General features: G+C 46.4%; 1 protein-coding gene across 2 annotated transcripts in view; it reads left to right on the forward strand.

Moving 5' to 3' along the window:
* Window positions 1–24,294, forward strand: part of epg5 (ectopic P-granules autophagy protein 5 homolog (C. elegans)) — a 28,758-nt gene that overhangs the window by 2,049 nt on the left and 2,415 nt on the right. For both annotated transcript variants that reach the window (XM_042100925.1, XM_042100926.1), the window contains exons 4-44: window positions 371–614; window positions 1,099–1,238; window positions 1,653–1,760; window positions 2,059–2,132; window positions 2,244–2,358; window positions 2,815–2,929; window positions 3,175–3,325; window positions 3,573–3,734; window positions 4,136–4,293; window positions 4,968–5,122; window positions 5,550–5,690; window positions 6,056–6,217; window positions 6,475–6,597; window positions 6,893–7,155; window positions 7,281–7,421; window positions 7,564–7,708; window positions 8,116–8,313; window positions 8,704–8,814; window positions 9,901–10,023; window positions 10,314–10,480; window positions 10,791–11,024; window positions 11,213–11,336; window positions 11,843–11,990; window positions 12,734–12,905; window positions 13,595–13,757; window positions 14,232–14,374; window positions 14,844–15,000; window positions 15,910–16,104; window positions 16,414–16,627; window positions 18,508–18,686; window positions 19,120–19,327; window positions 19,778–19,853; window positions 20,062–20,165; window positions 20,297–20,472; window positions 20,652–20,837; window positions 21,142–21,351; window positions 21,474–21,618; window positions 21,890–22,132; window positions 22,605–22,818; window positions 23,360–23,575; window positions 24,171–24,285. In XM_042100925.1, coding sequence (XP_041956859.1) covers window positions 371–614; window positions 1,099–1,238; window positions 1,653–1,760; window positions 2,059–2,132; window positions 2,244–2,358; window positions 2,815–2,929; window positions 3,175–3,325; window positions 3,573–3,734; window positions 4,136–4,293; window positions 4,968–5,122; window positions 5,550–5,690; window positions 6,056–6,217; window positions 6,475–6,597; window positions 6,893–7,155; window positions 7,281–7,421; window positions 7,564–7,708; window positions 8,116–8,313; window positions 8,704–8,814; window positions 9,901–10,023; window positions 10,314–10,480; window positions 10,791–11,024; window positions 11,213–11,336; window positions 11,843–11,990; window positions 12,734–12,905; window positions 13,595–13,757; window positions 14,232–14,374; window positions 14,844–15,000; window positions 15,910–16,104; window positions 16,414–16,627; window positions 18,508–18,686; window positions 19,120–19,327; window positions 19,778–19,853; window positions 20,062–20,165; window positions 20,297–20,472; window positions 20,652–20,837; window positions 21,142–21,351; window positions 21,474–21,618; window positions 21,890–22,132; window positions 22,605–22,818; window positions 23,360–23,575; window positions 24,171–24,285 — 6,618 coding nt within the window. The remainder of the gene's footprint in view (window positions 1–370; window positions 615–1,098; window positions 1,239–1,652; window positions 1,761–2,058; window positions 2,133–2,243; window positions 2,359–2,814; window positions 2,930–3,174; window positions 3,326–3,572; window positions 3,735–4,135; window positions 4,294–4,967; window positions 5,123–5,549; window positions 5,691–6,055; window positions 6,218–6,474; window positions 6,598–6,892; window positions 7,156–7,280; window positions 7,422–7,563; window positions 7,709–8,115; window positions 8,314–8,703; window positions 8,815–9,900; window positions 10,024–10,313; window positions 10,481–10,790; window positions 11,025–11,212; window positions 11,337–11,842; window positions 11,991–12,733; window positions 12,906–13,594; window positions 13,758–14,231; window positions 14,375–14,843; window positions 15,001–15,909; window positions 16,105–16,413; window positions 16,628–18,507; window positions 18,687–19,119; window positions 19,328–19,777; window positions 19,854–20,061; window positions 20,166–20,296; window positions 20,473–20,651; window positions 20,838–21,141; window positions 21,352–21,473; window positions 21,619–21,889; window positions 22,133–22,604; window positions 22,819–23,359; window positions 23,576–24,170; window positions 24,286–24,294) is intronic.

Raw genomic sequence — 24,294 nt, forward strand, 5'->3', positions numbered from 1 at the left:
TTAAGCACAATTTAGTACAACCTGGAAAATCATTGTGTGGTGGTCAATGTTGATATTGTGGTGGGCCGCCACAAATAAGTCAATGTATGGGAAACACTGTGCTAGATCCAATTATAGGCTATCCAGATGTATACAAGTCTAACATTTGATTTGATGATATTGTTAAAAAACCCACTATGATGTTGCCTTAAGAGCATTGATTTAAGCATCGTAAAATGCTAAAAGAGCATTCAGAAGTCACATATCATGACATAAATGGCCTGTATTACATCATATATCACTCACATGACACTTGAATTTCCCCTGGGGATCAATAAAGTATCTATCTATCTATCTATCTATCTGACACTGTCTTCTTATCCTCCCCAAGGGTGTGTGTGCTGACCAGGCCAAAGTGTGTGGCTACCACCGCTACCAGACGGTGGTGCTGAGTGAGGCGGTGGTGGCGGAGCTCAAGCACCTGTTCGAGGCCAAGTCGGAGCTGCTGCACCAGACCGTGGCCCTGCACTCCTACACCACCGTGCTGTCACGCCTGCAGGTGGAGTCCTACCTGTACCGGCTGCTCGGCAACAACCCCCTCACCCGGGGTGTGGCCCTGCAGGAGACAAGCTCAGGCAAGTCCATTGAGGGGTGGAGCGGGGTGATGGGGGTCGCTGGTGGTGTTAGTAGTATTTGTGGTATTCGTATTGCTGGTTTTGCACTGTACTGAATAAAGTTTGTTTTGGCTCGCAACACGATGATCCCCTCCCCGTGTGTTTTAAGGCCTACACACACCGCCGGCGACGTGACAGCGATTTATGGCAGGTGACCGGCAAAATTAATAGAATCTATTGAACGAATGGGGCAACGCATATGTCAAATGGAACGACGGCCGTCACATCACTCTAATCGGCAAACAGCTGTCTAGTCAATGTATCTCCACTGAATCGATGGGTGATCGCGTCGCCAGTAGTGTGTGTAGTAAAGCGATGAACAGAATTCCAGCGTTGCGTTTGACTGTCGCATCGCCGGCCTTGTGTAGTGGGCTTTAAGGCTGTTTTGTAGACATCTTAGTGATCTTGGGTGAATGTTAGTGACTTGATGCTGTTCTCGTTCTAGCTTGTCCCGGTGGGAAATCATCACAGCCCTCCTCCCTGAGAGTGCTGAAGGAGAGCATCAGTGTGCTGTTCAGCTTCACTCGCAGGGTGCTCGACGACTCCCAGTTTCAGGCAGACATACACCTCTGGCTGCAGAAGCTGGTACGTAACTAGCAGCATCACGGCTACTAGTATCTTTATTAATGCTTCCTGAGTAGCTCAGAAACACAACACAAAGCAATCTAGCCTCATTTCACTTACCTTGAGGCTAATACATTTCTAGAAAAGAGAAGTGATTGTTGTGAACACATCCCGTGATTAGAAGCCTCTTATTGAGGCCCCTGCTAAGCTAAGAGCACACTACAAGATCCAGTGTCTCCCTCTTATCCCATTACACAAATAAACAACGTATTAATCCTCTCAGATTTCCAGGGCACTATTGAAACATAAGCCCACTCTGCTCTACTTGGTGTTTGCTTAGTGTGTTAAAATACTATGTAGGTCTAGAGCCCATGGAGTAATAATTGGAATCAGTTGCTCCTCTCTGTATGTGAAATATTCATTTTGCTTGTGAAGGTGTCGGTCCTGCACAAGGTGGCCTCAGCTGGAGAGCACCTCTATCTCCTCAACCACCTGCTCTGCTGTCCTGCTGGAGTTGGGAAGTGGGCAGTGCCCTTCCTACAGGTGAGACAGCCTTCATTTCGGGCAGGACCTGTGAAGGTGGTTTGGCCAATGTATTACGGTACATTTCTCATGTAACAAGAAATGGGGCTGTGGTGGATTTTTACACACTCACCTATATTGTCACCTGATTACTGAACTTTGTCACACAGCACAGGGAATGCACAATATCAGTGAATTACTTACATTAAAAAACACTTGCAAGGCACAACTTGCATAAGGCACAAAGAAGTACCAGATACACAAATAAAAGCATATGAATAAAATCTTAAAAAGCATGGATGTCACATCTTCTCTACAGATTACGGTGCTGGAAAACCCCTCTGGGGTGTATCACTTCATGCAGGCTCTAGCTATACTGATGTCTCCAGTCAGGTGAGGAGAACGCACTCATTCACAGCCTTAATATACTGGGGGACGGGTGATGTGCCCAGAGAGTGTCCCTTGTCAGGACTAATCCATCCCATCTGGCCTTTGTCACCATAGGAACCGAGCAGACTTTCTGTGTCACATGAAGCCGTGTGAGACCAAGTCCCCCCTGTCCAGCCACTCTGACCCGGCGTCTGGAAACTGGACCTTGGTGGATGAGGGTGGAGAGGAGGTAGAATAACCCCACATCAGATATCCTCGTATCAGTCATGTGAACTGGAAGCACTGTAGAGTGTGCAATAGCAGAGACGACTTTACTATTGTAATATCAAGTGTATGTATATTGTACAGTGTATACTGTAAGCAAAGGAAAAACTGCTTTTGTGGATTGAACAGGGTTGTTTTTACTTTGTCTGGCATACAGAGGATTGACTCATGAAATCCTGCCATGACCGCAGTCATCAGCAGCAATATGCAATTCTATACGAGTGACACATCTTAGTAAAACAGTGGCGCACTGTTGTAGTACAATTCAGTTGTAATTCTGTTCCATCTCATTAAATTAGCTTCCCAAGTCACGTTGTGCTTACTCAGCTAGCTGATGTCCTGAGGACCAACAGAGATGGTTTAAGGACTTATCGTCTCCCAGCTGGAGGCTTTTCTCATGGTTGTGTCTGACTCCTGACAGGATGAAGACCCAGACACAAGCTGGCTGCTGCTGTCTGAGGATGACCTCATCGCCCTCTTCTCTCAGTTTCCTTTCGATGAGCTCTTCAAACATTTGCTGGGCATGTCCTCAGAAGGTGAAAAACAACTGCAGTTTCTCTCAAAATGTTTAATTTATAATTTTATTCTCACTGAGTTTCAGTTGATATAATCATGAGCATGTAGCCCATTTATTAAAGTGTTTTTTACTTTAACAAAGCAGTGTGTCTTGGACAGTTTTTTGGACTTTTGGACTACACAGCCATAGAAATAGGCCTAACCTGTCTTTTTTGGTCTCATGTTTGTTTACCCTTGTTTTTCCATCCTGTACTGCCCTCTTTAGGCAACTACCTACCCCAGGCCACGACCAGTCAGAAGATGATGAAGATATTCGCCTTTGCCTCCTCTCTGGTCGAGCTTCTTGCTGTGGGCCTGCAGACCTACAACAGGGCTCGCTACCGGCAGTTTGTGAAGCGCATCGGCCACATGATCAGGTTGGCTTTCTTTTCAGGCCTCGACCTTAGGATAAAGCAGATGTTCTGAACAGCCTGATATGTCCTGAAGAGCCCTGATATTTGGCTAAACATTTACATATCCATGATATGTTTATCAAATTCAACTTTCATTACCATCAGGGTAAACTTAATCTAGACATGCTGGCTAGCATTTGAACCAGTAATGAGGTTGCCATCTGAAGGGTCATTTGTGGATAAAGTGGGCCTGGGATGTCTTCTGTTCCAGGATGACCTTGTGCTATGTGAGCGATCACTGGGCCCAGTACATCAGCCTGACGGGGGTGGGCCGGACCACCGTGCAGGAGCAGTCCTTCTCCATGGAGAAGCTGCAGGTGGAGTTTGACCACCTCTTCCTCCGCGCCGTCCTACACGTCCTCAAAGCCAAGAGGTGAGGTGATGAGTGTGTGAGAGCGTGGATGGTGATAACAATTTATGTTCTGATTGCCCATGGGGTACACAAACTTTCATGAACTATTTAACGGAATGTCAGCAGCTGTTTAACACGATGGTCAACTAAGCCCAAATGTCAACCATCTGTCAGTAAACTGTGAACAAACCCTGACCCCAACCCCAACCCCAAATGTAAGCCCATTTGTGTTCCGTCTATTCCTCATCATTGTTTTCAACAAATAAGTTGTGGATTATGACTTCACACTAAAGCCAAATTGTATCTACAGCATGCAGTACTCACCAGTTATTTGACCAGAATCTCTCAAGCCTGTCCTGAGCCTTGAGTATGACTAGAGAGTTACTTCATCTCCACTGATCTTTGGTCTCTGTGGCGGGCAGGTTGGGGATCTGGCTCTTCATGTCGGAGATGCCTTACGGCACGCTGTCCAGCGTCATGCTGTGGAAGATCTTCTACATCATGCACTGTGCTGAGACCGAGGGGCTGGACAGGCTAAGCTCAGCTCTGGAAGTAGACCTCTGCATCCAGGGCCTGAGAGGTGAGGCCGCAGCATGGTCATCTCATGGACTTAAGCTTTTATCCAAGGCAATGTACTGTATTGAGCACTGATAAGGAGTACATTATATCAGAGTATATGTTCCCTGTGAATCAATGAGATTTAGACTATTCATTTTGTTAGTATTTTGTGGGTAAGTAGTTTGTTTTTGACAATTTTGGCTCTTGCCAAACATTTTGTTCAGAGATTAATATTGTGACTCCTGAAGTATTTGTATTTGGACAAGAAAGCTACTTGCTTCATGCAAGAATAACAAGGAAGCACTAAAGGCATTCGATTTAGTTAAATATAAATTTGGCATATAAACTGCATTCTGTTCTCTAAACACCACATCCCAACATTACATCACAAATTTGAATTGCATTAACATCTTCCATTTTTCACAGTAAAATAACAATGATTTCAAAGAAATATTGTTTAATATCTTCCCTGTAGGGCAGTGAATTCCTTGGCTTTAATTTATTGACATCCCACAAAACATGAGCACCTGGAAATACTGAGAGTTCACAAGACCGTATGAATCATAATGATAACATTTTCTTTCTCTTTGGCTCTCTCCTGTGTGTGTGTGTGTGTGTGTGTGTGTGTGTGTGTGTGTGTGTGTGTGTGTGTGTGTGTGTGTGTGTGTGTGTGTGTGTGTGTGTACACAATGCCAGAGCCCAGCCACCAGGAGAAGTTTGAGCGCTGGCTGTCTGAGATAAACAGCTCAGATGGGATCTGCCTGCTCACCACGTTTGCACACATGGCCCAGCCCAAGCGGACAGACGCCGACCCCGAGTTTGTCAAGACCATTGTGCTGGAGATTTACGAGGTAACTCAGTATTTATCCAAGAGAAATGCTATCAGGAGACATTTATTTGTTCAAACAGACTTTCAGTTTACATTGTTCAGTACACTCTTTTCACAAACAAAAGGTTAATCGTTGATAGCCAATAAATTGCACATACACTAGACAATCTTATCTAAATAGACATTATTCTGAGGACTAGCTTATATCCCTGTTGGGAAAACAAGTCTGTATTTTTTTCATAGATGCTCACTCGTTCAGTATAGACCCTTTCAAGAGAGTTCCATTCTCAGCATCATAGTTGGCCCCACAAGGCTTCCTTTTTAACATTCCATATGTTATCTTAATGCAGAGGAAGTAGATTGGGGCCCAAATAGAACGTTCAAGCATTGTTTTTGTTTTTATTGTTGAAAGGCTCTATTGTGTATTTGTAATGCCTACGCTTTTGCAGGTGGCCTACGTGAGTGTTGCCACGAGGGAGACCTTCTCTAAGGTGGGCAGAGAGCTGCTGGCGGCCATAGCAGCTGCCCATCCCCATGTCATCTCAGTGCTTCTGAAACGCCTGCAGGAGACCATCGATAAAGTGGGCATGGTGAGCACCTCTACGATTGGTTGTTACTGTTGACCGTAACAAAGTACTCAATACTGAAAATTGAGTACTTTGTTACAGTGAAATTAACAAAATTTCACTGTTAAAGACAGACTCTGTCTCGAGACAGTATATGTTCAAACGGCCTCCTGGAGACTTGTATATTAAAAGCACTAATGTGCTTTATAAATAAAGAGAGTCCAGTCATTCTCACGCTAGTATATCTTCATCATCTGAGATAGTCCAGAGACATCCATCAGAAAACCTTACATTCTGCCCAATTTTCAAATAAACCTTTTTCAACAGTTTATAGTTTTTTTTTTATTTATTTTTTTATAAATGGGTGTTGTGTGGTCTGTTGTTCCCAGGTGTCCTTGTACCTGTTTAAGGAGCTCCCGTTGTACCTGTGGAAGCCTGTGACCAGTGAGGTGGGGGTGATCCGCGGCTGGCTGCTGGACTTTGGCCTCCCTGCCGTGGAGAACAAGCTGGCCTGCATCATCCTGGAGGGACTCAACTGGGGCTACCACCCTGTAAGCCTCCACAAGCTGTGAAATGGACAGCGACGTACATCTAGCTCAAAATAGACTTCAGAGAGAGAATGCTTCTTAATACTTTGTACTTGATCAGATAAATTTAGACAGTATTGTTGCGTCTGCTGTAGGCTTTTTTAAACCCCTATTCTGGTGGATTGAGTGGGTTTAGATCTTTTCTGGAAACCAAAGGCTGACATCTGTGTGTTTGTGTCTGTTTCTGTGTCTGTCTATGTGTGTCTGTTTCTGTGTTGTAGAATGGTTGTCTAGCCTTGCCAGATGCCCTGCACTCAGAGGTGGCTCTGCTAGCAGTGGAAGCCTATCAGAAATACCTCACAGACAAACCTTATGGGGGCATCATCTCAGAAAGCATCAAACAGGTTTGTGCACACTACTCACCTGCCACTGCCCCATCCAGAGAGAGACACTGTGTTTGTTGTCTCAACTCATTGTCAATTTGTGGTCTTAGCATTCAGCCTTATTCATTGCCTATAGCCTTTGCCCATTCCAGTGTCTGCACCATTTTCCGCCATACTCAGTAGAGATGCTAAATTCCTAGTGCTATAGGTAGGGGATTTCCCACAGTGGTCAGTCAACAACCGAGCCTATTTACCATTAAAACAGTCCACCTCATAATGGCCGGTGTTTGTCCTCTCTCCCTCGGTGGCCCTGTAGGTGTCCTATCTGGCTAACGTGGTGAGGTTGGGCCAGACCCCAGAGGCGTCCTTCAACCAATGGGCCTGGGACCTGGTGCTGCGCCTGAAGCTCCACGACAACGAGCGGCGTCTGAAGAACGCCTGGAACCCTGTGCCCTCCAGCGCCCCGCTGGTGCCCGACGTCACGGACATCCCCACCATGCACCCTGTGCTCAAGGCCGTCAAAGCAGGCATTCCCATTGGCTGCTTTCTGGCCATCGCAATGACCACCACTGGACACAGGTCTGTCATCTGAAACAAAACACCCCAAACTTCTGCTATAAAGGAGAAGCTATTTTGTGTATGTGCTGTATAAATATTTATTCATTCATTCAAGTTTTTTTGTGTGCATATTGTTTCTGTGACAGTTTGGAGAAGTTTTGCAGTGAGGGTATTGCTTTGCTGAAGATCCTGGTCCAATCCCGCCACCTCAAAGCCGTGGTGCACGTTCTGGATAATCTCCTACCTCTGGTCTACCCGTGCCAGTTCTACTTGCTCAAGAACGAACAGTTGAGACACTGTTTTTTATTTATTCACCGTTGTACAAATGTTTGAACTCCAATGAGACTTTAAATGTCATTAAGTGAGATTATTTACAGTAGGTGTTACGAATGGAGATTTGTCTCTGACACATGCTCTTTGACACGGCAGATTCCTAGGCTGCATCCAGATGTTTCTACAGCTGGATAGCGGGACCCCCCAGGGAGTGACCCAGCAGGTCACACACAAGGTGACCCAGCACCTTATCGGAACCTCCCACAGCGAGAACATCAAACTCCTCAACAGTGTCATTCAGGTAGGGTCACATGAAGGGGTGACATCAGACACCCCCGGATAACAGGCTCCTGGGGCTTCCCAGCGTCTCTGGTTACGTAGCGGTTTCAAAGATACACCAAAAGACAAAATGTACTGAACTTTCTTGAAGTGAAGTTGAAGGGAAGGGAAAAGCGGACTCACTCTCCAGTTCTAATGAGTACCTTACAAAGTCAACATAGCGTTTGTGGTAGTCGCTAATTAGATTTGTTTTTTCTTTGTGGTGTTGGACGTCAAAAAGTCTCTAGAGGTGTGTAGTCTGACAACACTGATCCCGAGCCAAAATGTCTGTCAGTATACAATCCGACCAGCACTGTAGCATATAAATAAACATTTAGTAGGAGTAGCACTCCAATGACCTCCAGTGGATCTGTTGAATTCTTCCACCAGGCCCATATCCTGGAGAGTTCTAGAGCTGGCCGCGTGGGAGCGGCGGCAGTTCTGGAGTTCTGGGTGCAGGTTCTAACAGAGCAGAATTCCTGGCACCGGGACAAGACGGTGCTGTACCTGCTGGATCACCTTAGCCGTGCCGCTTTCCTGCACCAGCACGAGGAGTGCCTTCAGAAGATCCTCTACCAGCAGCATAAGGTAGCGCACTGACCAGGAGTGGCCAGTTCTACCCCAGCTTTTCCTCCTGCAGCCAAAGTACAAACACAGTAGATCAGTGGAAAGTGACGCCTTCAGCAACATTTGTGGCAGTTTAGATTCCTATCAAAAATGTATTTTGGTCACTGCCCAAGAGCCATTAACTGTTTATTAACAATTGTTCAGTCAATATCTATCTGCGTTGTTGTCAACTGTTATTGTCCAAAATGTTGCTCTGTGTACCGTCAGCATATGGTAAATAGGGACAATTAGGGTCACAAATGCATGCATGAATGGCTGCCACCAAAATAGATCCGAAAGACCATGTTTTTGTTACTTGTTGACCAGTGTGGTGGATAATTGCTGACATTGTGGCTGTTTCCCTATCATCAGAATGCCTTAGGTTACCATGGAGACAAGGGCCTTCTGTCTTCGCTGATGGGCTGGATAGTGGCTGGAAATGTGACCCCCTCCTTTGTTGAAGGCTACGCCATGACTGAAGAGGCAAGTCCCATTAGTGTTTTTTTGTTACCCACCTATTTCAGCATTTCCATGAAAGGATAATGAACGATAATAACAATAAGAGTTGTTCAGAGAATTCTCAAAACTGCTGCATTTGCTGCATTATCTCTGTTTACTGACATTTCAAATGTGTTGCATCAGGCCTGTGCATCAGCTGCATATATATCCTACACATTGTATAGTCCAGGGGTCTCTAGCACAGTGCCCACAGGCACCTGGTAGCCAGGAGCCTATGAGGCGCTCGCAGTGTATGTTCTAAAAATAGCCAGAGTTCTAAATCACATATGGAAGAGTTTTTTTCAATATCATTATTAACGTTTTCATGTGTTAATACAAGTTTAAGTGTAGAACCACTTTTAAAAATTGAAGTTAATCCGCCACTGCGCAGACTCCCCTTAACATTAAAACAGTGTTAGCCCACCTCTGTTGTTAGACAAACACAATGTAAAAATGTATTCTGCAAGTGTATTCTTATAATAGTGGTTGATGTCGGAAAGTAAGAAAAAGATGACGTTATTAATGGCTAATATTATTACGGTTGTTTAGACTATTAATAATTATTCATTGCTTAGCCTACTGTTAATAAAAAAACACAAATAGTCTTACATATCATTTTATAGTGTAATTAAGACATTTATTTTATTCAAGATTTTTTTTAAGAATGAGTAGCCCTCCGTCTAATTTGTCACCCTTCGTCAGCCCCAAAAAGGTTGGAGACCCCTGGTATAGTCCCCTGCCATGCTACACTCAGTATGTCCATACTCATTAATAATTGAACTGTCCTTGACAACAGCTGTCCTCTCCACTGCAGCATGAGCTAGTCAGTAAGGGCTGTTCAGTGCAGGCAGCTCCGTGTAAAATTGCACACCATAACTTTCAGGTGGTGCATTAGGGTTGTGGGTATTTCTTGCGATTTCATGTTAGAGCGCTAAAAGTTGTGGATTTGAGCCTTGAGTTGGCCAGTGTAACTCCAAACATGTCAAACAAACTAGAGTGTTACTTTGACACTGTTTCCAGTTTCACTTCTCTGCCTGATATTGAACTCTCCTCTCCATTTCCCTACCCGAGGTGTGGTTTGCCTGGCTGGTGTTGAACATGGAGTCCATCTTCGAGGAGGACTCCCAGCTGCGGCGCTGTGTGGAACACGAGCTTCTGTCTAGCCCGGCCAGCCATCCCGATCAAGCCCTCAAGGTCCAGCATACAGCAGGCCATTTATCACACGCCACAGCCACACATGAACTGTGACTCCAGACTGACATGACCATTAATTATGTAGCATTACCTCAACATGCATGTCATTTGAGCCCAACTTGGTGTAATGGTCCATTTAACGTTGCGCCGCCTGCATATTTTTGCTCATACATTGTATAAGGGATCAAGTGAACTGTAAGGCATATAAGGTATGTTGTAGCTAGTGCCATGTTATGTCTACACCATTAGATTGCAGTGTAACCTGAATGTAATTGTTTCCCGGCGGACAGAAAGCTCAGGTGCGTTTGAAGCTGCACGTGGTGCCCTCCCTGCAGAGGATGATGGTCTACCGCTGGGCACAGCAGGCTCTGGCCACACCCGCTGACCACCCACTCCTGCCGCTGGTCTGGCAGAAGTTCCTGCAGCTCTACCTGCGCCAGCCTGGCCCAGAGTTCGGGTAGGGACACGCCGGCCGCTTGCTGCCCGCTGCCTGTGCCACTCTCTCTCACAGCTCACTGGACTACAGCTTAGGGCTTAGACTTTCTAGAGGACCATCCTAGAGATCGTCACACTAAAAATAAATACAACTCGATGCTTTCATTTGAATTGACTGACATGCAGGAGTGAGCCATGGAGTCCCTTTGTTGTATTGTGATGGTCACTGTGCTCTGGAATGAAGATGCTCAAGAAAGTACTTTGAACTGAATACATACATGACCTGCAAGCACTACACACATGGATGGTCTCTTGTTCTGCCTTTTGTCCAGACTGGAGGCCAAGGGCTGCATTGGGAAGCGCTACTTCCACGCCTCGGCCCACGCGCCCCTGCTGAAGGACCTGAGGCAGCGGCTGGTGGAGGTGTCCGACTTCCACCACGCCGCCAGCAAGGCCCTGAAGGTGCCGCGCTCCCCCAGCGAGGGCCCGGGAGACGGGGAGTCCCGGCCTGCCACCCCCATCACCCAGTACATGACCTCCCCTGAGCTGCACATCGAACTCGTCAGGTACTGCAGAGTCAGTTTATTGCAGTGTTTTGTTGTTTGTTTGTGTTTCTCTGTTTTTCGCTGAATGTACAGAACAGTTTTGACATTTTTGTAAAACAAAAAGTTGCAGCACTTTTTACCTCTTACTTCTTAATGACTCTGGTCAAAATTACCCCAGCTTAGATGAGGCTCGCTCTCTCTTGTTCCAGGCTCTTTGGTGTCTTTGCCGTGTGGTTGGACGATGAGAACCTGCAGAAGCAGGAGGTTTACCTGCCCTCTCTGCCAAAGCAGTACGATGCGCACAAGCTGGCCAAGATCATGCAGAGGCAGCAGGTAGGGTTCCCCTACACACACACACACACACACACACACACACACACACACACACACACACACACACACACACACACACACACACACACACGCAGACACACACACACAACCCACAGGATAGAGGACTGCCCTGTCTTCTTGTGGCACTATCAGCAGGAGAGATTATCCTTTCATTGTGTGTGTGTGTGTGTGTGTTGTCCTGATAGATAGCATGTATCCTACCTATAATGTCCCTGCCAAATGAGTGTGTAAATGTGTTGTCTGATGACTGAAAATGTGTTGCCATATGGAGCTGTGTGTGGGTGTGGATAGCATACCGTATGTTCTTACTGTAATGAATGTCATATTTGATGAATGAATCTGCTAAATGGTTAAACATAGATGTATACCTGTATTATACAGTATGTCATGTAAACATGTGTGTAGTGAATGTGTCTAGTGAATGTGTGGCCATGTGTATCATATCCGTTTCTGTGTGTGTGTGTGTGTGTGTGTGTGTGTTCCAGGAGGTGTGGATGGAGTATGTGGACATTGAGCGTGTGCAGCACGAGCTGAATGAGGTGCTGGACCTGTGGCAGAAGGTCAAGAACGAGCCGTCCTACCTGCACGTCACCAGCAACTCCATCTTCACCGACTTCATCAACCCACACGCCGGTACGTCCAGACCTCGCAGTCTCCACCAGTCGGTGCACCTCTCACTCCCACACTCTTCCTGTTACGCCCCTACAGTCTACGGTTACACCAGACTCTGATGTATGTGGTAAGGCCTGTCTTAACATGGAGGCAAATTGGGGCTGTCCTCTGCTTAAGTGCTGGGCCCGGACGAATGCGTGCACCAAGTGTGTCTGTCAGTTCTCTGGAGAACCGGAGTAATTACCTCCTGCGATTAGGTCTTGTCTGATTTAATGAGATCTCTCGGTAATGGGGACGTTTTTATAGGACACTTGGGCGGCGGAGCTGACAAGGTTGTTAGCCCATCACGCCTGAGGAGAGAGGACGGGCCAGCTGAGGACAGGGAGTGCAGTGTGGGCCTCAACATGCTTAATGTCTCCCTGCGGCAGTCTGTGTCTGTTAGATAGGAAGTGGTGCTTTTTGGGTCCATGCATAAACTATTGGAAGAGGCCAGTGTTATGTTGTCGCCCTACCTGACTGGTGCTGTCTAATAGATTATAAATATATAAATGTATATATTAATTTTCCTAAATTAAGATATTCTATCAAAACACATTAGTGTAGTGATATATACAACTATGGACATCCTTGGTCATAATATAAGTGAAGTAGAAAGCAGATTCAGTTTTGAGTTGTTCGCCTGGTTCTTGAACTTTCTTGAACGTTTCTTCTACGTTGTCATAGCAAAGGAGCGTTTCTTGAACGTTTCTTCTACGTTTTCATAGCAAAGGAGCGCATCCTGACCAACCTGAGGAAGCACGATGCCCCGCAGGGAGCCCTGCTGCTGGTGCCCATGAGAGCCCCGGTGCCCGACGTCCCGACCGCGTGTCTGTCTGAGGAGGCCGCCTCGTCCGCTCTCCTCCACAAGGAGCTCACCAAGCTCCAGCACCAGGCCAGGTGACTGTCCTCCCAACCACCAAACCAGACCGCTGACATACAGAACGTCAATGTAGTGGAAAATAGACTGGGCCTGCCCTGACATGCACTGGTATCTGGTCAATGCAGTATAGAGATTAGTGGTGACCAAAGATCTTAGAGCGGAGCGTTGTGGTGACCAATAAGGAGTAGAGCCTGGCGTCCAGATGTGCATGTGGCAAACCAGCATTGGTCCAGACATCCTTTAGCTGAAAACAGCATTGTACAGAAACGTTCTTTGGGAAAAGATAACAGATAATAAAAATAGATAAATAAATAAAATATTCTTGTAACACAAGCAAACATCTTAGCATATCAGTAGTTCTTCTCCTGAATGTCCTTGTCTAAAAATACCTTCCCAAGTTTTTCCTTTCTAAGAGTGTCCATATTATTTAACAGCATGTATACCACTTCATCATCAGTCATGGAACATTAATACACCACTGTATTATTTAGTCCCCCTCACTTCAAAGTGAGCCTTTGAAGTTGAATATCCCATATAAATAATACACTTGATCCCAATTAAAGCGTGAACAGTGTTGTCAGCCTTGCCTGACAGACACATATTTATATGATGTCAAATAAAGACTTACAAAACAGCTAAGAGAACTTCTCTTTCTGACACCACCTTCTGTTCCCTCACTCCGTGCTTTGTGTCTCCCGGGTTGCAGACTTGCAGCGATGCGGGAGACCCAGCAGGTGGCGCTGGACAGCGAGCTGCTGGAGCTGCTCCCTCAGCTCTACTGCAACCGCGAGGAGCAGCTCAGCATGCAGCTGGAGTGCAAGGGCAAAGGGGGCCAGGCCTGCCAGGGCGCCGCCCACATCAACGCAAAGGTCAGGGGTCACATGCGGTCATTCACACAGCATCACCCTGGCCCCTCATTGTTCCCCTTTTTTACTAGCAAAGAGGTTTTTTACCCAAGAGTTAGTCTCTAAAATGAATCCCAGAGAAAGGAGCACTAAAGAGAAATGACTAGTCAATTTGCCTATTGTTATTACTCATTTACTCATGTAGTTACCCAGCTATTGGTCTGTGTACTGTTGATATAATGTCTGTAAGAGCAACCTTTTCATCAAGTTTTTAGTGTATGATCTCCCCTACCATATGGGTGCTTGTGATATAAATTCACTTTGTATAAAGGTGACTGTTAAATGCTAATCAGCTTTAACTTTATAATGTATAGTGTATAGTGTGTGCACTGCTATCTCTTTTGTGGTATGTGTTGTGATGTGTTATGTGAATCTGACTCCTCCGTGTGTCGGTTCCTCATGTTGTGTGTGTGTCCTGTGGTGTGCTGGGTCCTGTAGTATGAGGGCATGCACCTGCAGGAGCCTGTCCAGACGCAGATCCAGTCCCTGAAGAGCGACATCAAGCAGCTGCAGACAGACGCCATCAAGCCCCCGCCCCAGAGCGTAGCCGAGGCCGCCGTCCACACAGAGAACTTCATCACGTCAGTACCCTCATCATCATCATCATCATCATCATCCTCCTGATTATTATCCTCATCTACTGCTCTCAGACCAGTCTCACACATGGGCATTTTTTTTAAGTTTTACTTTAAAGTCTATTTCTGAATGTGTTTTGGGGATACTCATGGTGTCTGATATATTGCTTTATTTTTTCTGACAATTAAGTATTGAAATGATGTTTGTCAGGGTTTCCACAAGGTCTCAAAAAAAGTCTAATTTACCTTTCCTTTTGCATTATGGTCTTAAAAAGGTCTTCAATTTCACTAGTTAAAAGCTGCAGAAATCTAGATTTTCAGGAAAACATAAAAAAAGAGAGATAGAAAATCTGACAAAAGCGAATGTCTGGAATGACATTAAAAAAGCTAAGAAATAATTAAAGATATTCACTTAGTTGCGTAGTTGGTGGTTGCAAAGATTCTGACATGAGTTTTGTATGCCCACACTGCCCAGTGCCCTGGTCAACGCCTTCAAGCTGCACCCATCTCCGGCTGTGCAGAAGGTGGGCATCACAGCCTTCTATCAGGTGGTGTCGTTTGTGTGTGAGGACACCCTGCGCCATCCTCCCACACGCCAGTTCTTCTCCTCCTGTGTTGAGATCCTGGGTCAGGTAGGCACTACTAACCCGTCCACTCGTGTCCACTGCATGTACCGCGTACCCACTCAACACACACGCATTCACACAAGCGTACTGAGCTTCATACATCTTAATTCACCATCATCTAGCGGTTTTATCTACAGTTAGGTAATGCTTCACTAGCGCTGGGTGTACAGCACACAGTTGCGATGTGCATGTATATCTGTGTTGAGTTGATGCAGTCCCTTTAAAGAGAACGGGACGTGAAATGACGTCAAGCTCCGTGCTGTTATCGTTGATGGCCAGCGGCATTTGGAGTTTAGAGATTTTAACGGTTTGTAATAAATGACACATGCACTTGTGTGGAAATTGCCTGCTTTGACTCATTACAGTTAGATGTCCACAAGACCACAGGATAACAATGAAAAACTTTTACCTTGCTGATGTGAAAGAGGGCAAGGAAGATGAAGAGGAGGAGGAAGAGTGTGTAATGGCCTCATCCATCTTTTTAGTTTTCTTCCTGCTGGAGAGCAATAGAGTAACAATACGTCTGTGACATCCTCCCAGAGGAGTCAGACCTGGACATATGTTGTTCTCACATTGCTCTGACAGGAAGGTAAAAGAGAAACGTTAGATCTAAGACTTTGTTGTGTCACTACGCCACTTTGTAGACAGCTTGAAATAGAAAAAGGTTCTGCTTCATGTTTCAGACAATGTGCAGTCAGATGGAATATATCTGAATCTCACAGGCACGCACACACACAGACACACACTTACAAGCGTACACAAACTTACTCATGCACATACTGTATACTTGGACATTACTCAGTGTCCACTTCTGCCGACATGTGCCCTGTCTTCATACACGTGGTCCTCTCCTCTCCTCTCTCTTGTCCTCTCCTCTCCTCTCCTCTCCTCTCCCCGCTGTGCTGCTGTCTCCAGGTGTTTATCCAGGGTGTTCAGACAGAGTGCAGGCACATCTTGAAGACCATCCTGCAGAACCGCCGCCTCTGCAACCTCCTCTCCCCGTACTTCACGCCCAACGCCTCGCCGGCCGAGCTGGTGGCCCTCTACGAGGAGGTGGTCACAGCCCTGCACGCCGACAGCGGAGATGTCATCTTCATGCTCCTCACCAAGGTTCGGGTCACTCAAATCACAGTCAAGCTAAAAAAAAAAAAGGAATAAAGCCTAGCACAAATGTGGCCTAGCACATGTTGCAACAATGAATGTGGAATGGTGTTGGAGTGTAGAGGGATTTACTTTATTTTTGTTAAAAGTTTTGATCACATAAATTAAGGATTTCCACTTCCACCGCATGAAGATGATGACATTTTTTTCCCTTATCCATGTCAACAATATTGCAGTCATTAAACTTGTGGTTTCTAGTCCTTAAAGTGACTTATGTCCCTCTCTCTTCCCCTTCCCTTCCGTCGTCCACTCTCCCAGTTTGACCTGAGCCAGTGGCTGGCGGGGTCCCAGCCAGCCTTCCCCGAGCGCAGCCGCCTGATGGAGCTCATCCATTTGGCCCTGGGTGCGTGCGGCCTCCAGCCCGAGCCAGAGGTGCTCTTGCCTTTCAACCTCTTCTGCAAGCACTGGACACGCATGCTGTGCCACCAGTTCCCCGACCACTACAGCGACTTTCTCCGCCTACTCATGCAGAGTAAGTCACCGCCTGCAGTAGTCTTGCAGGGGGGCCGCTGTGACTAAAACACTTGCACGCACTATCACAGACTGGAGAGCACTTGGTCAAACTGGGCAAGAGAGCCATGATGAAAACTAGAAAGGCACAGAGGGCCAGATGTATGTACATTTGCGAACGTAGCGTTATCAGCGCCATGGACAAACCGCAGATAGCGAACGCCGTCATATGTGCTATTTATCAAACTTTCACTTCATCGGGTAATCTGCGCCTTTCTCCGCCCCCTACCGCAATTTTATGAACGTTCACAACTGAACGCCATAGCCTACATACAAGCGCAGTTGAATGAAGTTAACTGATGACAACATTAAAAAGAATCAAACGTTTAGCAATCATGAAATAATACAATACAGTACATGATAAGATGTCAACAAGCAAGTGGATGACGTGAAAGTGAAAGTAAGACATTCGAAAGGCCAACGAAAGTTAAGGTTGCTTTTAATATAGTACAAAGACGCAAAACTGGTGCTCTAAATAGCGATTCTGTTGTCTTTGAAAGGTTCTATTGATGCATTTAACCGCAATTTGGATTAACACCTGCTTTTACAAGGCGGAAATATTTAGGCCTAGAATAGGCGTGCGCTTTCACAGGCAGTACATACCGCGGAATATATAATTATGCGCTCTTAACGCTTCCCCTCCCATCTCTTTACAGTAAACTCCCACTTTCCCCTTGACGCTCCCGTGAATGCATATGCATGACACGGAAAAGCGCAATTTGCCATTTTCAGCTCTCACGACAGGCAATCTTAACATTTACCTCAGTGGGCCTGTTTGTGAGGGTGCCATGATTCTACGCACACATTGCAAAACAAATACGCCTGAAGTGGGCGCAAATGTGTTAATACATCTGGCCCTCAGAGAGAGCAGGCTTCCGCCAAGGTCAGATGTCCTATTTGGCATAATGTGACATTATTGAAAGTGAAGCTACATTTGTATCCACCCCATGATTCAGAACTGCTCCAATCTAACTGTGTCTTTCTGGCCCCTTGCTACACTTTTCCATGACAGTTACATTTTTTAAAAATAAAGATTGTAGTTTTTGCATAATCCTGCTTACAAACAAGACACCAGACAAACAAACAAACAAACAAATGAATGCCAAACAAAGCTACAGTATGCCTACGTGCTTTCCCCCACCTCCCACCTATAACATCTGCATGTCTCTATACTTTTAGCCAAAGACTTTTAATCCTCCTCCAAGCCCAAGCTTTCAGAGATGTTTGTGTTATATATTTCAAAACTCCATAAATACTTAAAGTATTCCCACCTTGCCGTCTGTGGCCCCACACAATTTTTTGTCTGTAAATTTCGCCATGGTTGTCTCTACTCATTATGGTTTAATATACCAGTGGCCACACATGACTAAACCTGCAGAGGCTCAGAGCTCTTAAGTGGTGAAAACATCTACAGTTTGTTTCTCTGTACAGAATTAAGTAAACAGTTGCAGTAGCACTTAATGAAGTGTACTAAATGAGACGAGACGTGGCTAGCTGTATTATTTATGCTTGAAGGCCTCTAAGTCCTCAACATCACTCGAGATGAAGGCCTTGAAACGCAGAAGTGCTGGTGCTGTTGGCATTATTGATTCATATTCATCAGCAGCAGCACCTCCTATGAGTATACTTTGGCGTTTCATATTCAACACTGCAGGATATAAACATATACACTTGATGTGTCTGTTTGTGTGAGTGGGGGTGTGTGTGTCTGTGTGTTTGGGCATCTGTTTAGTATTGTGTGTGTGTGTGTGTGTGTGCGTGCGTGCGCGTGTGTGCGTGTGTGTGTGTTTCATAATGTGTTTGACAGTATCTGTGTGTTTGTGTGTGTGCTCATGTCGCTAGGTTCGTCTGAGCAGTTGCTGAGCCCAGAGTGTTGGAGGTCTTCCCTCCGAGTGCTCGGCTGTTCCCCGCCACCAACCAGGAAGAAGGTGGCCAGAGCCCCCAGCTCCTCCTCCTCCTCTTCCTCCTCATCCCCCAAAGCTGGCTCTGGGTCTGCATCTATCTACCTCTCCCCACAACAGGTAGCTCACCAGAGACAAACAGCTGCATGATGCCCAGCTTCTTCTCTGCCACTAGTTTAAAAGAGGGAGAAGGGGAGGAGAACAACCATAATGGCAGCTGTCTTTTTGGCTTGTCTATTTGTGTCTTTTCAGCTGTTGTAATGAGGTTGCTGTCTTTTTGGCTTGTCTATTTGTGTCTTTTCAGTTGTTGTAATGAGGTTGCTGTCTTTGGCTTGTCTATTTGTGTCTTTTCAGTTGTTGTAATGAGGTTGCTGTCTTTGGCTTGTCTATTTGTGTCTTTTCAGTTGTTGTAATGAGGTTGCTGTCTTTTTGGCTTGTCTATTTGTGTCTTTTCAGTTGTTGTAATGAGGTTGCTGTCTTTTTGGCTGCTCTATTTGTGTCTTTTCGGTTGTTGTAATGAGGTTGCTGACTTTGCCCTGTGTCTTGGTCTCAGGTGGACGAAACAATCGAGTGGCTGTCCAACTACTTCCTGAAGCTGCGTCTCTCTAAGGGGGACTTCCGCAGCTTCGGGCTGCTCTGCAAGTGGGCACCCTACATTGAGGAGGTCAAGGCCTTCCTTGGGTACCTGGTCAACTACGTCATCAGTCTGGAAGTGAACAACTGTGCCAAGGAGCCACTGGGGAGCACAAGACTACTCAAAGGTAAGCGATTAGAACAAGTGTTGGGTCAACTCCTAGTGTTGGGTCAACTCCTAGTGTTGGGTCAACTCATAGTAATGGATCAACTCATAGTGATGGGCCAACTCATAGTGACAGAGCCAGCACTCACAATTTCCCCTTTGAGATCAATAAAGTATCTATTTATCTATCTAATAATGTGTCTGTCATTTTAATTGATTTTTATACCCCATGGATTAGGGTGTTTATCAATGTTTTTATTGTGTGACCTATTTATTAGAAGTTCCCTGCTTGTGTGGTGAAGTGTAAAAGCACTTTGAGCGAAATTCTTTTTTTGAGAAGTGCTATAAATTACTGTTTTTTTTTTTTTATTATTATTATTTATTTAAATATTTTTTTTTTTTTTTTTTTTTTTTTTTTTTTTTTTTTTTTACTTAATCATTAAGCACCATTATTCACATGCTTGTCTTTCAGCTCTCCAAGATCTGCAGTCTAAAATGGCCAAACTCTTCAAGCCATGGATTCTGGTTCTAGACACTGATGATGCCAGGTAATGCCCACCGTCTGTATTCTGTAGTGTGGCAGCTTTTTAGTACCTTAGAAGTCTTTTGGCAAAATTAGCTGGGTTTTCTTTTTCAATAAAAGCAAGAATATGACTGTTTCATCTGACAATTTCCCCATATGCATACGTATGTTAGACCAACTCTGTAATGAGTCTTAATGTGTATTAAGAAAGTTGTGGGGCTTTTTCTGGTCAGTAATCCCCGCTGCTACCCCTGGCTGGAGTCAGACACTGCGATTGCCACTGGCCTTGTCTCCCTTTACGCCCAGCTAACCGACACCCTACATGAGAAATTCAAAGGTAAGACCCAATGCAAAGTACCTGTCTCTGCTGAAGAGTACTTACTTCTGTCTCCAGTGAGTCAATGAAACAGTAGGAGTGTTCTAAACTGATATGGCTTAAATGGTGTGTGTACGTGTGTGTGGTCACAGATCGTTTGCTGCCGGGACAGAGGGGCGCCCTCTGGCTTCACCTCATGCACTACTGTGAAAGCTGCACGTCCCCTAAGATGCCCGAGTACCTTCTCTACGCCTACCACAGCGAGTACAACCTCTTACTGTGGAAAGACCTGCACCCAGACCAGGCTCTCATGAGCCAGTTCTTTAACGTGAGTGAGAGGCCTTCCCTTCAGATTAATATACAGTAAACCAACTTGACTATGTCACAGTTAATTTAAAGTGACTGCAGTTTTCACTTGTGTTGGATGGCTGTACTGTTATACCACTGTATTATTGAAGTACAGTAGAATCTTCTGGAACGTCCATTTTTTATTTTGTTTTAATCCAGGTGGAGCGGGGCAGTCCTAAGAGCTGTTTCCTGTTCCTGGGGGGCGTGCTGTGTCAGGTGAACTGGGTGAGCGTGCTCAGTGAGGCCCTGGGCCCTCAGCCTGGCCCCGGGGCCCAGACCATGGTGGTCTACTTGCTCTACATGATGGTGTTCCTGGCCAAGGAGGACCACCTGCTCAGCAAGCCCGTGAGTGAGCTGTCTTAAAGCCTCGTCTCGTTTCTCCCATCTAGACTGTAAACATGCTCCAGACGCTACTGTGTGCGTGCCAGAAGTCATTGTCATATGGTGTTACAGTTGACTGCCAAAATAGGCTTGGTTGTTGTTAGTTGGCGTGTTGGTTGTTTTAGCTGCCACATTCAACATGAGTCATAATGTGTTGTTATGGACAGTCCTTACCCATTTTGGCCCATACGATGGATTTTGCTTAAATGTTCAGTTGAAGTTTGCTGGTAGGTTCTCTGTTGATTGGTTAAGGTGTTCTGTCCATCAGGAGTCGCCCCTGCTGAGTCTGCTGGGACAGTCCAGCTCTGTGCCCTGGCATTTGGTGGACTCCTCCGCCTACGAGAACGTCACTGGCTATGTCAACACCCACTACCCCTCCTCCCTCATCCTCAGCCACGACACGTCCTCCCAGCTCGTCGTCAAACTCCTCAAAATGGCCGCCGGCTTCGGGCCAGGTCTGGAGGGCAAACTGCACCATGTAAGCTGAAGCCAGACCCACAGGGGGCGAGCACTAGCAAGAGCAGTTCAGTTCCTCTAGTGCAGTGCTCCTTAAATGTGACGCTGACGTGATGGTGGTTGTGCTTTTTTTGTGACGTTAAGGACATGACACTGAAGTGCCAGGCCTTCCTCCGCCTCATGGTCCAGTTCCTGACTGTCCTGGACCAGAACGGGAACATCAGTCTGGCCTCCCTGGAGGTGGAGATGGAGAAACTGTTGGAGTGCATTGTGGTCTTCAACCCGCCAGGTAAGACACAGGCGACTAAACCTTGCGATGCTCCTCAACTAGCTTTGTGGCTGGTGTAGAATAACTATCACCATTGTTAAGCCACCGTTTCAGTGGAATTTGGAGCCCAAGGAGCATATTTATTATTTCATTTACATGTAAAATAAGATGAATGATTCTATGTGACGAAATGCATAAATATCCATCAACTCGTACAGCTACTAGCGTGAAGGTTGCCTTCATTGTGTCTGGCATGTGCCGCGTCTGTCTGGCCTTGTCTCTCTCTCTGCAGAGACAGACCTGCAGCAGAGACACATGGCCACCTGCAGCCTGTTCGCCGAGCTCCTGAGCCTCCTCAACGGTGCCGGCGTGTCCACGGCTGAGGGGCTCGGCGCCAAGCTGCACAGCTGGGTGGAGAAGAGGGCCCGCGGGCCGCTGGTGCTGCCCCTGCTGACCGCCGCCTGCCGTTGCCTGGCCTCCGTCCGCCACATGGCCCGCGCCACCGAGGCCTGCATCCTCTCCTACTTCGCCGACGGTGAGTGCTGCAGCGGTCTTGCTGGTCGATTCAGTCGTTTCCACTTTAGTGTATACAAGGGTCAGTTTCCCAGACATGTATTAAATGAGGGATCTGGGATCCTGGAATAAACGGTACAATCAAGTTAGATTTTGAAAATACACAATTACAAAGGTCCTACCTTCAGACCTCACTCCAACACGCTCCCCCAAAGCACACAAACGCGGAGGGGGAGGGGGGGTAGATGGCAGATTGACTACCAGCTGATTGTGCTGGTAGTCATTTTTATCACCATTGTGTCACTTTGGTCTCTTCTTTGCTAAAAATATGACCTCAAAGCATTGAGATGATGTAGGACCTTACAGCAAATGTTAATAGAAGTTCTGATCTTACATGAATGTGCACATCTAAGGAGTCCTGTCCTTGGAGAGTTCCAGTGATGGATTTTTCCTGGCCTTCTCTTTTCATCCGTCCTCTTTTCATCTCCTTTCAGGTGCTGATCAGTACTTTGGCTGGGGTCCTATTTTGGTGTCCTTGCAAGTGCCCGAGCTGACTGTGGATGACTTCATCCAGGAGAGCCTGTCCCTGGGGAGCTTCCTAACCCTCTACGTCTACGTCCAGCAACGGCTCAACCTGGACCAGACCGTGGTGAACGAGAAGAGGACCCTGGCACTCCTGACTACCTGGCTCAACCAAGTCTTCCCCAGGTTAGCCCTGCACTAACCGCACCTTGCCAAACGTTTACTACTTGTATCTGAATTGTACATTATTATGATGAAGGAACTCCCGTTTTGAAGGAGCAATGTTGAACAGGCACAGTTGTAGATTATGTTCACATAGCTGAAGATGAGTGCTCAAAAGTCAAAAAGTGAAGTCTGAACCTGTTTGTTCCACCCATGCACTGACCCATCTTATTCTCATTAGTTATGCTGACTAGTTAAAAAGCACCAGTTATGAAACACAGAGTTGACCTACATCAATGACAAAACTACAAACTTCGGATTCTGACTCTTTCAGATGTATGAAGTTCTCAGAGCAGTTTGCAACTCTAACACAATAGACGTTTTTGTCAATTTGTGCAGATTGCTACTCACAGTCCTCTTGCTGCCCTCAGTATGTGTGTCCAAAAAGACTCCATCCAGAATTCTAACTAGCTGATACCTTGCTGCAGGATCACAGAAGGGTGAAAACAGATGGGCAAAATCACAGACTCCATCTTGAGGTAAAATTGGCTTTTCTCTTCCCCAGTGGTCCGGCAGACGAGGCCAAGCTCTTCCTGTGGTGGCACAAATTCCTGCAGCTGATCCAGGGGCAGGTGGATCTGGGGGACGCGTGCGCGCTCGACTACCTGACCCTCACCCTGCTGGCCTTCCAGGCCCGGCTGGCCCTGCTCGGGGAGGAGAGGATCAACTCGGGCATCCTGGGAGCCATCGGCCTGGGCAGGAAGTCTCCTTTGTCTAGCAGGTATGGAGAGGCTGGATGGGTGAGGCTCGTGTGGATCAGTGGCTGAGAGGCTCCATGATAATGTTTTTTGTTGGGGTGAAAATCATATTGGCAAGGACTTAAGTAAGCATGCATGAGAAGACCAGAGGTGACTACTGAAGCTCTTCAAGCATGACATTTGCAAGCTTGGCAATACTTTGCATGTGATACTTGTAGATAGTAGACATTAGATCCCATTTTGCTAAGAACATTACCTAAGGGGGAGCGCTGTGGCGCAGCAGGCTGCAGCGCCCGTACCATGTACGGGTCTGAGTGCCCACGGGGACCCAGGTTCGAATCCGACCTGCGGTCATTTCCCGATTCCCACCCCATCTCTCTCTCCCACTTACTTCCTGTCACTCTCCACTGTCCTGTCCAATAAAGGCAAAAAAGCCCAAAAAATATACTTAAAAAAAAAGAACATTACCTAAAAAATAAGATCTAGCATTGCCCCTACATGTGCCATTTTGCTATACTATAGGTATCAATGCCATGTTGGCATTAAACGGCTATGTCAGACTGTGTTCTCACAGCGGAGGTGTTGACTGAGAAGGTGTTGGTCTCACGCTCTTCACAGGTTCCGCGTGGTGGCTCGCAGCATGTCTACCTTCCTCCTGGTGCAGGTTCCCTCAGAGAACCAGCTACGCACCCAGGCGGGCCCTGGACTGCCACTCTCCGCCAAAGCCCAGCAGGTAAGGCCA

This window comes from Alosa sapidissima, chromosome 8 (assembly GCF_018492685.1).
Source record: "Alosa sapidissima isolate fAloSap1 chromosome 8, fAloSap1.pri, whole genome shotgun sequence".
NCBI lineage: Eukaryota > Metazoa > Chordata > Actinopteri > Clupeiformes > Clupeidae > Alosa > Alosa sapidissima.